The following is a 17,695-nucleotide window of genomic DNA, read 5'->3' on the forward strand; positions in this document are numbered from 1 at the left end:
CAAATCGCGTTCTCTGGCTGCATTGCCAGTTCTATATCAAATGCTCTATTTTATGCTTCAGTACACATAACCGCACTCTGACTCGTTAAATCGTCTCGTACCTCTTGTCTCAAACCTGATCGAAACAATTTTGACATCTTCTCATTCATTTCTTCTCGATATGTGGCATACCGATCCAAGTCGCGAAACTGACGTTCGTATTCAGCTATGATTTTATTGCCTTATCTCATATCATCAACTCTATTTCTTTCTTCAATCGGTTTCTCTTTCTCGACAAAAGTCTAAGGGAACATATATCAACCTTAGAACTAATTCTCATAACTCACAAATCATAAGACTCTTACTCAACATCATACTTTTTTCTCAATTCTCATAACTCAACGTCAAAGACATATTTCATGTCTATCATCGCAACATCAGCTCAAAACTCTACTCAAGCATAGAGACTCTCTGGTCATCGTCATATAGACATATAAGAAAATTTTCTCTTTCGAGAACTCTTAGTAATTGCGGGGCATAACGAAAATAAAACATCCCCTAATACTACGACGATGCTACATCTATACTATTTGTCATCTCAGTCTGCTATCGTGGAAAACGTTATCTGCTCTAACCCATCATCTCGATCTTCTTGAATCTGCTATTGCCTATTCTGGCTTAGCATCACTTCTTCTTCATCCTCGAAAAGGTTAGCTTTCTACATACTTGGCTAATATAAGAAAATCCATAATCAAACAGTCGTTCTCGTCCCGTAATAATATAGTTTATGACTGCTCCCATAATTCGTGTTTCTTCCAAACACTCTTCTTGTTATACCATCCTAATTACCTAGACAATCCTAACTCTTGTCGGATGTGGTAGGGAATAGGATGTGATGAAAAAAAATGTCTGATCTTGAACAAGACGAGCTCAAGTAATGGAATGATTCCATAATAGCCAGTGCTATTTCAAGGATAATGAAGAAGTTACAATCAAGGTAAGATCAAAAGCTAGAACAGAATCTAGAATAAAAACTGAGATATGATATGATGGGAGTAAATCAATACTGGAAACTGAAGCAATCCACTAAGTGGAGGATGAATAAATTGTCCACTGTTAAAGCAAGGGGTAAAGATTTCCAACACAAACGGCTCAGGCTCAAAACACAGTGGATCTGGAAAAATTTTCTCAATAGCAAATAGTTCATCTCCTATTGGAGTTCAAATGGATGCAGAAAAATTTAAATACGACCAAGCGGGATAGGGACTCAATAAGTCTACTCTCATGACTACTCTAGTGATGATACACGCGGTCCCGATGAAAGTACCTCTATTACGAAGTACAATTGGTCAATAGTATCTATGCATCCCATGAGGTCTCCATTATACGTTCGTCCTATTAGGGTCGTGTCTATAAATCGCGATGATAACTCTAACCCTCGTCGTATTATCTCAACGGTTGGTTTCTCTGCTCCTCTTCTTCATCTTCTTCTCGGTTTATGATCATTCGGTTCCCTCTTCTTCTCGGAGGTATACTATAAAGGAAAAAGAGTTATATAACTATCGACTTCTAAACTAACCGTTCGTCGTTACAAAATACAAATCCTCATTTTCTCATTTCACTTCTATATCTCATTTGTGATCTCAAAGTTCTCAAAACTCTCATCCAGTCTATTTCTCGTCTATCATCGTTCGTAATTCTCATCAATCTCTATTTCTCATTTTTCATCAAGCATCAACATCATCATCATTCTCAAAGCTCTGATAAAGATAGTGAAACTCACTAATCATCAACATCTCTTGTATATATATATATATATATATATATATGGAAAATTACCTCTTTCTCGAGGTCTTTTACAAAAGTAAGGTCTTATGTACCAAAGCCCTAACTCCAAAATGATGCTCTAACTATACACACATCATAAGCACTAAGCGGCTATAGATCTATGCTATACACACATACACACTATACTATGCCTCTCTACCTATATATATATATATATATATATATATATATATATCAACTATGCATCTATACGTATATACGCGCCTGCAAGACATTCATGATCACTAGCCAACATTGCCCGAGATCCTGCTCGTCGCATCAATCAATACGCACTATCATAATCTGAATCATCCACTATCGGAGTATAGACGGGTGTCTCAGGGACAGGTATCCATGTATCAACTCCATCAGCAGTAGTCTGACGCTGCAGTGGCTGGGTCCAACCATAGCCGACCGTCATCTCTGGAGTCTCCTCATCGGGGTCCTCCTCATCACTATCGGAGCGTGCCGGTCGAGATCCTCCCTCCTGGGCGTCTCGGGATGGTGAATATAGGATCGAGTGCATATATGTCTGAAAAGCCAAAGTGCCTGGCTCAGGCAACGGGGCAACCCTCGGATATGGATCGAAGGGAACATACTGCGTCTCAGACTCAGTAGAAACAATCGGCTGTGCCGACTCAACGGGTGGCAATGGCAAAGGTGCCGTCGCCGGTGTCAAATCCCAAGGCGGTAGATCAGCGCTGGGAGAAGGAATAAGTGATACAAACGCAAATAGGTCATGCTCTATCACAGGAGAGTACGGCTCGAAGACCATCGGCTCTGAATCATCAGACTCAAGAGGAACTGGAATCGAATCAGCTGGGGATAGAGGTACAATCGAAAACGGCTCCTCGGAAAGTGGAGGCACAACAACTAGCTCCCCTCCTTGGGCTGGTCTCTCAAGCTCTCCATACGGCGGTGAAGGTGGATCGCCATAAGCAAAGTAACGGTGGCTCAGCGTCGCGATGAAGCCACTAAGGTCTCTGTACCTGATGCCCTCCAACCAGGTAGTATCTGCGTACTGGGGCACTAAAGATATCGCCCAGTCTCGCCACGAAGGTGGCAGTAGTGGAATCAAAAGCGTAATGGCCTCTGCGCCATCGATCCCATAGGGAATAGCCCTCCTCCATCGTCGGTGATAGTGTGCCAGAAGTTCACCCAAAGTGTCATCCTCGTCCGGGGTATACTCTCTGAACCATCGCTGCATCGCTGTCTCAATATAACTCGGCATCTCGTCCTCGTTTGGTACGGTGGGGCATTGGCTATACTAGCCTCAACATCTCTCCTCATATTCCACATCAACTGCCTCATATCAGAATCCACCATCTCAAACAATTCCGCCATCAAAACAATTCATAACTCATTAGTGAATCAAACTCAGCTCTCAACAGGAAAGCAATAAGAAACAACATCAACCTCTTACCTCGTTAAGCCGGAGGAGATGGGGTGCTGGGGTTTCGTTTCGACTAACTCTCTCAAACTAGCCTAAGAATTCAATTTAGACTAGTACTCAATTTAAAAAGATATCAGTAATCAAAGGTTCAACTCAGTCAAGCAATAGACTCAGAGCAGACGACCTGCTCTGATACCACCCTGTCGCAGCCCGATTCCCAACGCTAGTAATAGCGAGGTACGAGTATCGATACGACTATTTTTAGAAGATTAAAAGATAAGGTGAATAGGTCGAACATTAAGCGGAAGCTCGCATCAAAAGGGTTAAGGAAATTATTATTAATTGACCCCAAGGGTAAAAACGTCAACATCGTCATAACTTTTTAATTATCAGGAATTTCACGAACAAAAACAAAACGAGTATAGCTCATTTTTCATAAGGAAGCATAATATGCAGAGTATCGCAGCAAAAGGCGAACCGATTATATGTATGAAGACACATAACCGTGAGTGTATTGCTTGATTTCAAAAGAAAACTAAGTATCTCAAACATCAAGACTCTATTATCATAAAGGCGATATGGAAATTTAAAATACATTGGTTGAAACATTCCCCCACCAGCACCAGACCAATCTCACTCCTCGCTTAGCCTGCACATTTAGAAATACATGCAGGGCGTGAGTACATAATACTCAGTGGGCAAACGCTGAAAAACAAGAAAGGTGCTCTTAGAGCTATAAGTTTGAAGCTTGCCACATCTCAGCAATACGCAGAAATAAGTTAGCATTAATTGAATCTGTGCATGCAGTTTTCATAATCAACATCATAAATAAGTGTCTGCAGACAAAGTAATTAACATGTATGTACCGCATCTACAACTCATCATCATAATTAAGGTACTGAGAAGTAGGCCTCCCTCTCAAGTACCGTGACCGGCCGACCCGAAGACGGCTCACAGTCACCTCTGTGCACAAAATCCCGCTTGTGGCAGGACCGAATTCGTCTCATCAGTAGAGGGTAACACACAAGCTCAACATCAAAAATTGGCAAGTCAAACAGTTCTCAAACATCATTTATCTCAAAACATTTGTTAATCTCATAACATCATCAAATCATTTTAGAAAGCTCATATGATAAACATATACTCAAAATATTGCCCACCTGAAGACCTTACTCAAAATCTCCCGTCAAAGCGGAGTTACTTACTTCCTTGCTCTGCTCGTGTCTTCAGGGATCATCATCATCATCGAAGGTTCATGTCATAAAATGAATCTCGATTAGAAACTCATTAACAAATCTCATGCCTTAACTCTTGCTCTATCTCATATTCTATTTCCTTGTTCAACTCTATATAGACTCTCCACTCATCTCAAATCCTTAAGCTCAAGAATAGGTTTCAAGAAAATCATGGTTCTAAGTCTCGATTTATCTCTCATATAAGACTCGTCTAATTTTCACTCAACACATAGACAACACAATCACATAAGGCACATAAGAAAACACAATCAAACATTATCAAAACATACTCTATTTTTACACAGACTCAACTTCAAACCTTAACCAGTTCTGACTCCGACACCTCCTGGACTCGAGACTCATACCAAAAGAAAGGTCTTCGAGTCTAGTTTCATAAAAAAAAAGTAGAGTCAAAAACTCCAAGTATTGCAGGAGATATGACTGTTTTACTACAGTCTACCATATTCGGCAGTTTTGAGCAATCGAAAACATGGATTTTTGAAAAATAGTAAATGTTGTCAAACTGGGCTCACATTTGGTGGATATCTATCTAACACAATAAGGTTAATACCATAAAATTTTGGAAAGCTAGATCACACAGGAAGCTACTGAAAAGAATGACTCTTTCCCCTGTTCTCTGAAATTGTCGGTAGAAATGTGCAGTGTAGGTTTTGTATTTTATAAAAATAGTAAACGAAGTCCAAACGACTTGACAATTTACAGGGGTGCTCAAGACTCATGCAGGGACTTGCTATAACATTTTCATAGCTTTTTGACATCGACAAACTGTCGATCACAGTAGGTCAGTAGGCCTACGAAAATCACCAAAATCTCATCTCAAACTCTTAAATGCTCAACTCAACATTCCTTCAAAGAAAACCAATCAAAGCTCATTTTAAACACATATAACACTCACAAATATTCAAACACATTATAAAACTCATCATACTCAAATTAACTCTCCTCTTTCACATCTTAACTCAAATCTCAAAGAAAACGTCTCAACGAACGCATCAATTCAATTCTGTTTTCATTCTCATGCTCAAAATCACTCCATCATTCATTAATGTCCTCATACCTCATATAACTCATTTTACACATATAAATCCCCTTTTTATCATGTAAACTAAACTCTAATGATAACTCATGTATCAACGCAAACTCTTAACAAAAGCATGACAAACGTTCACATAATGCTCATAAATCAATTAGACCTCATTTTATCATTCATTGACTTCTCAAAATATGGAAACTCAAAAACTCATTCAAACTAAACTAAGTCCAAATTTTACTTAGCTTACAATAGACTTAATCAAACATATTAAAACACTAATATCATGCTCAAATTCATATATCTTAAGCCAAATCACTTAATAGACACATAGACACGAAAGTCCTAATTTTTATTAAACTAAACTCTTTGAAATTTTATAAACAAACATGGATCTTTAATCTAATCATATATCTATCCATTTTAATCATTTAAACTCACATATACTCCATCAATTTACAAATTAGAGCATATATTCACATATCCCTAATTTTATTAAACTAACTCACATCAAACTCATCAATTTACATCATATACTCCATTTACTCCATCAATCATCATCATATACATCTTATGAACTCATTTTCATTATCAATTCATCATTTTAATCATTGACTCAAAAGTTCCCAATTTTGGGTAAACTAAACTCCATCGAACTTTCACATCTCAAAACATATACTTCACAACACACATCAATCATCAACAATCATCATATAAATCTCATTTTTCACCCCAAATCAAGAAAAGAAAAAGAAAAATTTTTGAAGGGTAGAACACCCAATATTTCGAAAATTTTATAAATAAAGAAGGGGGTGATTTCTTGCTTCAATCTTTCAAGAATACTCACATACAATCTCATACAAGTCATATCTATGAATTTATACATCACTTACCCAACTTTTTACCAACAATCAAACTTTCTCACTCTAGCTTGGAAGCCTTTCTTCAATGATCCTCTTGATTTCAAGTAGCTAGGATGTGTTTAGGTATGATTTAAGAGTGGATTGAGGTGTTTGGTATAATTTAGTGAAGCTTCGGAGGTCTCATCTATGGTTGTTAATGGTGGAAGATGAGAGATGAAGGGGAGAGAGAGAGAGCTCGAAAATGGGTAGAGGGGGAGAAAGAATTATCTTGCAAGATTTGTGAGGATTTGGCTAATCTTTTAAAGATTTGTGAATCTTAAGTAAAGATTTGATATCTTGGAGAATATATGGCATTAAATGCCTAATCTCTCTCTCTAATCTCTACACTCTCAATCTCTACACTTGGTAAATTTTGGTAATTAGTCACATGCTTGGAAAATTAAAATATTAATGAGAGGGTGATTAAATAATAATCACAAAAATTATGGAAATATTACTCATTAATAAAATACCATAGCTTAATTATTCATGTGACCAAATAAAATAATTATAGCACTAATACTAGTGCACTCACTCAATTGTAATATTCCTCTTCGTAGGAAAAATAATTTTAAAAAAAATATATTATGCTTGGAAAAATTTTCATAAACCGGCATCATTCGATTTCTCGGTAAAAATAAACTGCACTTGCTTTGGAAACTTAATTAAAATTCCAAGTGCTAAAGTCTCAAATAAAAATCATAATAACTTGGTCATAATGACACACGTCACAGAAATCACATAATCAATCAGTCACGTAAATTCACATATCATCACATCAAAGCAGTCGGCAAACACAAACGAACTAGACGTCTCTCTGACCGACTCTTTTCATCAAGGTTCTCACTCTTTCTTCCTCGACTCTATGTCAAACTCATTATTCCTATTTTCTTAATAGGTCAGTCAATCTCTGATAACTCGGTATCCGGTAACTATATTCCCGGTAGTTGGAAATAAAATAAAATCTCAGCTCAAATCAATCAGCATCTCTATCTCAACTCATTTCTCAAATCTCTTCACTCTAACTTTATCATTGGTTTGACCACTCATATCACTATTTAAAGACAAACTGTCTTATCTGCTCATAAAAAAAAAATAATCTCACATTTCGATATCTCAGTATTCTCAATAGTGTTAAGACACTATCTCACAACATGAGGAAAAATACGGGGTGTTACAGATGGACAAGACCCTTGATGTTTTCTTTCCTCCATCATACCGCCAAGAATGACTTCCTGTGTCGCATTGCTGTTGACTGAATCTGCAGATTTTGGTGGAAGGCAAAACGAAAAGGGATGACTCAACAAGGGTTAGCATAATTGCCTTAGAAATGACTTTAAGGCAGAGATATACGATATATATATTTCTGATAGCTGCTATAGGACGAAAACGAAAATGACTAACCTGAAGCAAAACAAGATATCTAGACTGGGCACGACCGTAGCATCCGCGACATGTTCGTTATGCCCTACAATAGGTGGATACAATGAAAATATGTCAGAAAATTTTCACCCCAGCCTAAGGCACAAGATAAGAATGGCATGCACTGACCACGGTGAGTTTACATACTTTGAAGTACTCAGCAAAGATTTGAAGGCAAGGCAGTTATACCAAGAATCGCCCGACATAAATTCAACTCAGGGAGCAAATGATCGAGGAAAAAGGTAATAAAAAGGAAACAACAACAACAGATACTACCATGATAGTCAAAATGACAAGAAGACTTGGTAGGAAACATAGTGCCCAAAGGCAGGGGCAAAGACGTCAAATAAACGTAGTACCTGCTAAGGATAATCAAGGCCAGCTTGGGACACCTCTATAGCCGAAGTTTTCCAAGTCATATTATGGTGTATGTTTGGATGGTAATAATACCTGCTTTAAATATAGCCAGAAGGATCATTTTGCTAAAGATTGCCAAGTAAGGCCACAAGGAGGATTGTGAAGATCAAATCAACCCGGGTCAAACTCAACCTTTTAGGGTCATTCTAGGCCAACAACTACTATATCCACCGCAACTCCCTTAAGTTAGAACCTATGCCGTGCACAAGATTAAACAAGGAAGCAACCAAGGAAACTTAATAAGTATGGATACGCTACCTAGCACGCCTGTTATACTTCTGTTCGACACGAGTGCCTCATATTCCTTCTTTGCAAGTGCATGTATAAATACCCTAAAACTCAACCTGAAAAGGCTAAGCAGGACATGAGAATCTCTTCACCCACAGGAGGGGTGACGATAGTAACACATGCTTGCCCAAACCTAGAGTTAACCATAGGATCGTTTAAGGTTGTAGCGAACAACTTACACGTTATATCGATGGAAGATGTTGATATAATCCTGGGGATGGACTGGCTAGCGGAGAACTATGCCACAATATTATGCCAAGAGTGAAGAATCGCTTTCAACTTTCCAGGAAGGGACGCTTTGAGTTTCCACGGGATACGCATAAGGAATAGAGTGCCGATCATTTCAGCCTTACAAGCGAGGAATATGATGAACAAGAAAGACTGCCAAGCTCTCCTTGTATACCTGAACGGGGGAGTTGAGACCGAAAAGACAACGGAAGATGTAGAGATCGTACGAGATTTTCAAGATGTTTCCCATAAAATGTGCCAGGATTACCACCCGATAGATAAGTAGAATTCACCATCGATCTAGAGCCACGATCGGCGCTAGTATCAAAAGCATCGTACAGAATGGCCCCGAAGGAATTGGAAGAGTTGAAAATCCAGTTACAAGAATTGTTGGACCTGGGTTTCATCAGGCCTAGTGTGTCCCCATGGGGAGCGCCGTTTTTGTTCGTCAAGAAAAATGATGGCATCTTGAAGTTGTACATCGACTACCGAGAGTTGAACAAGCTAATGCTTAAGAACAAGTATCCATTGCCAAGAATTGATGATCTATTCGACCAACTCAAAGGCGCGAGTGTTTTCTCCGAAATTGATTTGAAGTCTGGGTATCATCAGCTAAAGGTTAGACACGAAGATATACCCAAAACAACTTTCCGGACAAGATATGGTCACTACGAGTTCGTAAGTTGTGCCGTTCGGACTAACAAATGCGCCAGTTGTGTTCATGGACCTCATGAACAGAGTATTCCATCCTTATTTGGATAAGTTCGTCTTGGTGTTTATTGATGATATTCTCATCTACTCCAAGAATGAAGAAGAACACAAGGAACATCCGACAATAGCATTGCAAATGCTAAGGGATGAACGACTGTATGCCAAGTTCAGCAAGTGTGAGTTTTGGCTCAAAGAAGTTACATTTCTGGGACACATTGTGTCTTCAAAAGGTATTAAGGTGGATTTCCGCCAAAGTGGAAGCAGTACAAGGGTGGAGGTCACCAACTACCCCAAATGAGATCAGAAGTTTCTTAAGATTAGCTGGCTACTATCGAAGATTCATTGAGGGATTTTCGAAGATAGCAAGGCCGATGACACAGTTGCTCAGGAAGGGAATCAAATATACATGGACTAACGAGTGCGAAGAAAGTTTTCAGCTGCTTAAAGAAAAGCTAACTACGGCGCCAGTGCTAGTAATTCCGGAACCAGGCAAGGAGTATGTGGTCTACACGGATGCATCAAAGAATGGACTAGGATGTGTTTTGATGCACGAAGGCAAAGTGATTGCATATGCATCGCGGCAACTTAGGCCACACGAATTGAATTATCCGACCCATGATCTGGAGCTAGCGGCAGTAATGCAAGCACTAAAATCTGGAGACATCATTTATATGGCGTCAGGTGTGAAATATACACCGATCACAAAAGTCTGAAATACTTTTTTCGAGCAGAAGGATCTCAACATGAGACAGCGAAGGTGGCTCGAATTAGTAAAAGACTGTGACTGTGGTATAAATTATCACCCAAGGGAAGGCCAATGTAGTAGCCGACGCATTGAGCCGCAAGGTCCCATCGAAACTGGGATACATCCTTACGAAGGAAGAAGAGCTCATACGGGATTTCGATAAGATGATAATAGAGGTGATAAAACTACCTGCTACAATAGCGGGGGTGGTCGCGACTATACCGAATTTGAGGAAAATGGTGGTAGAAGCTCAAAGGAATGATGAAATGTTGGAGAAATTACGAGCGAAGATAAGAGAAGGAAATCTCAAGAACTACCACGAAGAAGTCGATAATGTTATTTTTCTTTAAAATGAGAATATGCATTCCCCATGATGAAGAACTCAAGAATAAGATCATGAGCGAAGCCCATGACACTCCTTATGCCGCCCACCTAAAAAGCACTAAGATGTATCAAGATCTAAAATAGACTTTCTAGTGGGAAGGAATGAAACGAGACGTGGCCTTATTCATCGAAAAGTGTCTAGTTTGCCAGCAAGTAAAGGCTTTGCACCCAATACCCTACGACGCACTACAACCTTTGGAGATCCTAGAATGGAAGTGGACGATATTGTAATGGATTTTGTCACAGGACTGCCAAAGACAAGACGAGGTAACACGGCGATATGGATCATTATTGACAGACTCACAAAGAGTGCACACTTTCTGCCTATCCCCATCACGTATGGGTCAAATAAGTTAACCCAACTCTACATTAAGGAGATCCTGCATTTACATGGGTTGCCGAAGACAATCACGTCCGACAGAGACTCTAAGTTTACCTCCAGATTCTGGATAAGCTTGCAAAAGAAATTGGGGACAAGGTTGAATTTTAGTACGACTTTCCACCCACAGACCGATGGTTAGTCCAAAAGGACAATTCAAATGCTAGAAGATATGTTAAGGACTGTGTGCTAGATAGAGGAGAAGTTTGGGAGCGTGTGTTGCCACTAATCGAATTTGCTGACAACAACAGCTATCAAGCAACTATCGCCATGGCACCTTATGAGGCGTTATACGGGAAGAAATGTAGATTGCCGCTTTACTGGGATAAAGTGGGCGAAAGAAGAATCTTAGGGCCAGATACAGTAGGCGAGATGATCAACATCGTTCGTCAGATTCGACAGCGTATTAAAGAGGCCCAGGATAGACAGAAGTCTTATGCCAACAAATGCCGAACCGACTTGCAGTTTGAGTGTGGGGATAAAGTCTTTTTGAAGGTTTCTCCCTCTAAAGGGATTATAAGTTTTGGCGTGAAGGGTAAGCTTAGACCCCGTTTTATAGGACCCTATAAGATCCTAGAAAGGGTGGGCCCGATAGCTTACAGGCTGGCGTTACCGCCAAGCCTTGGGAATGTGCATAATGTGTTCCACGTGTCACAGTTGAGGAAATATGTTCAAGGCACGTGATCCAAAGGGATGGCGTTATCCTCAGCCCAGATATGAGCTATGAAGAGAGACCCGAATCTATCATAGATCGGAAAGTTCAAGTACAAAGGAATAAATCGATACCCTTAGTAAAAGTTCTTTGAAAGCATCATGATCAAGAAGAGGTGACATGAGAACTCGAGTCTAGCATGAAGGAAAAGTACCCATAATTATTTCCCGAGGTACAAATTTCGGGACGAAATTTCTTTTAAGGGGGATAGTATGTCATATCCCGACTTTAAATCACTGATTAAAGACTTAATTATTAATAATTAGGGTTCAGCATTCATTAATAAAACTGATTTTATTTATCAGTTGTGATTTAATTGTTTTATGTTTGGTTGATGCGCTTGATTTTATTTACTTAAATCAATTTGAGATTTAAAGGATTTTATGCATAAATTTTAATTCGTGAGTTAAGTGTATTTATATGAACCACATAGACTTTCAATTGTGCTCGAAGTCATGAACTTTCTTTTAAAATGATATATTTTTTTATGATCAATGATTTTATTAAAGGACCTTTTATTTATTAGAATCATGAGTTTTATTTAATTAGAGTTCATATCTCACCCACTTGCCCTGTACTATTTTCTAAATTCCATCTCAATCACCACTTGCCTTATTTAATTAATAAATTCCAAGGTATCCTTCCATCCTTATCTACAACTTTGGCTTCCTCATTAAGCCTCTTTCTTATCCAAAAGTTTAGCTTACTCATTAAGACAATTTATCTCTCATCTCTAGATTACCATTTTCTCTTATTTCCTTCCCAACTTTCGGCTGCTTCCAATTTCCAAATCGTTTCCAGATTTCAAAATCAATCCCAAGGGTTGCCTTCAAGTTTCCAAATCAAGAATAAAGGTGATTAATTGTTAAACATCCATTAATTTTTCCAGTTTCTAACATTCTGATCCAAGCTATACGTTCTTATGCTTGATTTTCAATTCACAGATTCCAGCTAAATACCAAATACCACCAACATCAAGGTTACCCCAATTCCTCCCCACTTATCTTATGAAATTCTGAATCAAGCATCAATAAGATAAAGAAAGAAGGCAGCAACGAACACACACACTCATCATCACTTCATTTTCTAACGATTACAAGTACAAGATTTGATTTTTTTTTTTAGAGAATAAGCAAGAATGAGAAAGAACAGATTTTAACAATAAAATCCTAGCTTTGCTTTACTTTGTGAATCTGGACTGAATTGGGAGGGTTTCCTTATGCTTTATTTGTGTGTGTGTTGTCCGAGTCGTGAGAGGGGAAGGAGGGAGCAGCAGGCGGCTGCTGGGCGCCGACAACGGCGGCGCGGCGGCAACTGCCGCCCAGTCCCTGTTCTGTCAAATTGAGAGAGGAGAGGAGAGAGTTTAGAATTTCAGTTTTGAAACAAAAAGACAAGGGAGAGAAAAGGGAGAAGAAACGAAGGGAGAAGAAGCTAGGGCTTACCTGCGAGTCCGGCGATGAAAGAAGACGGAGGAAACGGCCAGGCAGCGGCCGTGCGCTTCCTATGGTGGAGAAGGGCAGATGCCCTATTCCAGACAAGGGGATGGAGAGGAGGCTACCCCGCGCCCTTTTTCGAGCAGAGGCCGAAGGGAGAGGACCAGACGGACGGCGGCCGAGTCCAGCTCTGCTCGGCGGAGCTCCTCATTGTGCTCAGTGTCATACGTGGTAATCCGGTATGATTCTATAGGAGCATGTTAGGATTAATCGTTGTATGATAAATTAATAATAATCCAAGAAACGATCATCGGGCAAAGCGGAACGTTAATTCAGTTTAATATTCCTTCATAAAGTCGGTCTGAGAGACGTCTAGTTGTTTGTATTTGCCGACTGCTTTGATGTGATGTTATGTGAAATTACGTGACTGATTGATTATGTGATTTCTGTGACGTGTGTCATTATGATCAAGTTATTATGATTTTTATTTGAGACTTTAGCACTTGGAATTTTGATTAAATTTCCAAAGCAAGTGCGGTTTATTTTTACCGAGAAATCGAATGATGCCGGTTTATGGAAATTTTTCCTAGCATAATATTTTTAAATTATTTTTCCTACGAAGAGGAATATTATAATTGAGTGAGTGCACTAATATTAGTGCTATAATTATTTTATTTGATCACATGAATGATTATGCTATGATATTTTATTAATGAGTAATATTTCTATAAGTATTGTGATTATTATTTAATGATCCTTCTCACATTAATATTTTAATTTTCCAAGCATGTGACTAATTATCAAAATTTACCAAGTGTAGAGATTGAGAGAGTAGAGATTGAGAGTGTAGAGATTAGAGAGAGATTAGGCATTTAATGCCATATATTCTCAAAGATATCAAATCTTTACTTAAGATTCACAAATCTTTCATAAGATTTCCAAATCCATTTCATATCTTGCAAATTTCTCTCTCTCCTTTCCTCCCTAACTTTCGACCACCACCTCTCTCCCTTCTCTCTCACATTTCCTCCATTGTCAACCATGGGAGAGACCTTCGAAGCTTCACCAAAATATGCCAAACACATAAATCACCAACAAAATCCCACATAAACGCATCCTAGCTACTTGAATTCAAGAGAATCATTGGAGATTGCTTCCAAGGCTAGAGAGAGAAAGTGTGATTGTTGGTGTAAAGTTTGGGTAAGTGATGTATAAATTCATAGATATGACTTGTATGAGATTGTATGTGTGTATTCTTGAGAATTTGAAGCAAGAAAATCACCCCCTTCTTTTTTCTAAATTTTCGAAAATTTGGGTCTCATACCCTTCAAAAATTTTTCTTCTTCTTTCTTTGAATTGGGGTGAGAAAAGTGATCTATGTGATGTTTGATGATGATTGTTGTGTGTTTTGAAAAGCTATGCTTTGAGATGTAAAAATCGGATGAACCCCAATTTGGGAATTTTTGAGTTGATGATTAAAGTGATGAATTGATGATGAGGATGAGTCCATGAGATGTTTATGATGATGATTGATGGAATAAATTGAGTATATGATGTCAATTGATGAGTTTGATGTGAGTTAGTTTAATAAAATTAGGGATATGTGTATCTATGCTCTAATTTGTGAATTGATGGTTTATATGTGAGATAAATTGGTTAAGAATAATAGATCTATGAATGGATTAAAGATTCATATGTGCTTGTAGATTTTCAAAGAGTTTAGTTTAGTAAAAATTAGGACTTTTTGACTTATGTGTCTATTAAGTGATTTGACTTAAGATATATGAAATTGAGCATGATATTAGTGTTTTAATATGTTTGATTAAGTCTATTGTAAGCTAAGTAAAATTTGGACTTAGTTTAGTTTGAATGAGTTTTTGAGTTTTCATATTTGGAGAGGTCAATGAATGATAAAATGAGGTCTAATTGCTCTATGATCATTATGTGAACTTTTATCATGTTTTAGTAAGAGTTTTATGTTGATACATGGATTTTCATTAAAATCTAGTCTACATGATAAAAAGAGAATAAATATGTGTATAATGAGTTAAATGATGTAAAAGATCATGTTTGAGTATTTGAGTAAAGTCGAGCATGAAAATGAAAGAGAAGTTGTTTGATGCGTTCGTTGAAACGTTTTCCATGAGATTTGAGTTGATGATGAAAGAAAAGAGTCGAGATTGAGTATTATGTTGTACTTGAATGTTTTTTAGTGCTATAAGTGCTTAAAATGAGCTTTGATGAGTTTGCATTGATGAAATGTTGAGTTGAGCATGTTTGCTAGTGTGTATGTTTCGGAGTCGTTTTTCATGACGCACTGACCTACTGTTTTCGAGAGGTTTTTGATACCCAAACACCATGAAAATTTTATGGTAAGTATATTTGAGAGTTTTGAGCATACCGGTAAAACCAAAACTGCTACGTTCTGCCGAATTGTTCGGTGAGTAGCTAATAGAGTTACCTTTTCCAGTAGGTTTCCTTAGCATTCTGGAGCCCAAATTTTTATGGTTGAGACCTGCGTGCCTTATCTATGTACCCACCAAATTTCAGACCTTTTTGACAACGTTTACTATTTTTCAAAAATCAAACTTTTCGGTTGCTAAAAACTACCAAATATGGTAGACTTTAGTAAAACAGTCATATCTCCTAAAATACTTGGAGTTTTTGATCCTACTTTTTTTTAAGTGAAACTAGACTCAAAGAGGTTTCTTTTGGTATAAGTTACGACTCCAGGGGAGTTCGGTACAGAGTCTGGTGAGGTTTTAAAGTTGAGTCAGTGCAGAGTGAAGTTTGTTTTTGACTTGTCTATGTGTGTTTTTAATATATTTAAGTGTTTATACTTGTTTATGTGCTTGATTGCTATAAGTTTGAGCCAAGTTGAGAGTTAAGTCGATAATAGGACGTGTGAATCCTTAGAAGCCGAGTATACCTAGGGATTGAGTTTTAATGGGTAAATAGACGTTGAGTGAGGAGTTATAGTTAAGATGAGATTTGATTTAGAAATTGAGTTTCTGACTAAGGTTTGTTTTATCACATGAACCTTCGATGACGATGACGATGTGATGATGACATATGAAGGCCCGAGCGAGACGAAGAAGTAAGTTGCCTGATTTCTTTTCAGGATTAGCGAAGGACTTCAGGTGGGCAATATTTTGAGTATATGTTTATCATATGAGCTTTCTAAAATGATTTGATGATGTTATGAGATTAACAAATGTTTTGAGATAAATGATGTTTGAGAACTGTTTGACTTGCCAATTTTTGATGTTGAGCTTGTATGTTACCCTCTACTGATGAGATGAGACGAATTCGGTCCTGCCACAAGCGGGACTTTGTGCACAGAGGTGACCGTGAGCCGTCTTCGGGTCGGCCGGTCACGGTACTTGAGAGGGAGGCCTACTTCTCAATACCTTAATTATAATGATGAGTTGTAGATGCGGTACATACATGTCGATTACTTTGTCTGCAGACACTTATTTATGATGTTGATTATGAAAACTGCATGCACAGATTCATTTATGCTAACTTATTTCTGTGTATTGCTGAGATGTGGTAAGCTTCAAACTTATAGCTCTAAGAGCACTTTTCTTATTTTTTCGGCGTTTGCCCACTGAGTATTATGTACTCACGCCCTGCATGTATTTCTAAATGTGCAGACTAAGCGAGGAGCGAGATTGGACTGGTGCTGGTGGGGAATTGTTAGAGGATGTATTTACTTTATCGCATTTCAATTTTGACGATAAAGTCTTGATGATTGATATATATATATATACTTTGATTTTCTTTTGAATTTAAGCAATGTACTCACGGTTATATGTTTTCATACATATAATCGATTCGCCTTTTGCTGCGATACTCTGCATATTATGCTTCCTTACGAAAAATGAGCGATACCCGTTTTATTTTTGTTCGTGAAATTCCTGATAAATAAAAAGTTATAACGACGTTGACGATTTTACCCTTGGGTTCCTTTATGATGATTTCCTTAACACCTTTTGATGCGAGCTTCCGCTTGATGTTCGACCTATTCTTCTTATCTTTTATTCTTTTAAAAATAGTCGTATCGATACTCGTACCCCACTATCACTAGTGTCGGGAATCGGGCTACGACAGCTTATTCCCTTGATATCGGATAAGGTCCATCCGATTGCCTCCCTATACCTACATATGATCTCATGGACTTTGCCCTCTTCCTCTATGGTCAGCTCTGAGCTTATGATCATGGGCAAAGCCTGGTTCTCTTTCAGGAAGATATACTTCAAATGGCTTGGAAGAGCCTTCAACTCGAGCTTGGGTGCTCGGATCAGGGATGGTGGCAACCTGTCCCCTCATTCAGGGTCGGAATCTCCATTCGATGCTCCTGAGGCTCTGCCTGCATATACTCCACGTCTCTGGCCAAAGCAGCCTCCATAACTTCCATTTCCCAATCCGGTTCATACTCTCTGTTCCTGTGCATTGTGGGCATAGTATGATTAGCAATTTGATCCATGATATCCATGAACTCCACACTTTCGACATCCGGTGGGTGCTTGGCTGCCTTGAACAAGTCAAACATCACCGTCCCTCCATCAAATTGGCATGTGATACGA

General features: G+C 38.4%; 1 protein-coding gene across 1 annotated transcript; it reads left to right on the forward strand.

Moving 5' to 3' along the window:
- Positions 1–11,231: 11,231 nt before the first annotated feature.
- Positions 11,232–11,767, forward strand: LOC130990755 (uncharacterized). Its single transcript, XM_057914983.1, has 2 exons — positions 11,232–11,496; positions 11,619–11,767. The coding sequence occupies exons 1-2, from the start codon at positions 11,232–11,234 to the stop codon at positions 11,765–11,767; spliced, it is 414 nt and encodes a 137-aa protein (XP_057770966.1).
- The last annotated feature ends 5,928 nt before the right edge of the window (positions 11,768–17,695 follow it).

The sequence above is a fragment of the Salvia miltiorrhiza genome, chromosome 6, assembly GCF_028751815.1.
Source record: "Salvia miltiorrhiza cultivar Shanhuang (shh) chromosome 6, IMPLAD_Smil_shh, whole genome shotgun sequence".
Classification (NCBI taxonomy): domain Eukaryota; kingdom Viridiplantae; phylum Streptophyta; class Magnoliopsida; order Lamiales; family Lamiaceae; genus Salvia; species Salvia miltiorrhiza.

What these genes read in the sequence shown, in the direction of transcription:
- LOC130990755 (XM_057914983.1), top strand. Translation starts at nt 11,232, where the DNA reads ATGGCACCTTATGAGGCGTTATACGGGAAGAAATGTAGATTGCCGCTT. An exon ending in TATAAGTTTTGGCGTGAAGG is followed by an intron (nt 11,497 to 11,618) that starts GTAAGCTTAGAC and finishes CACGTGTCACAG; the next exon opens with TTGAGGAAATATGTTCAAGG.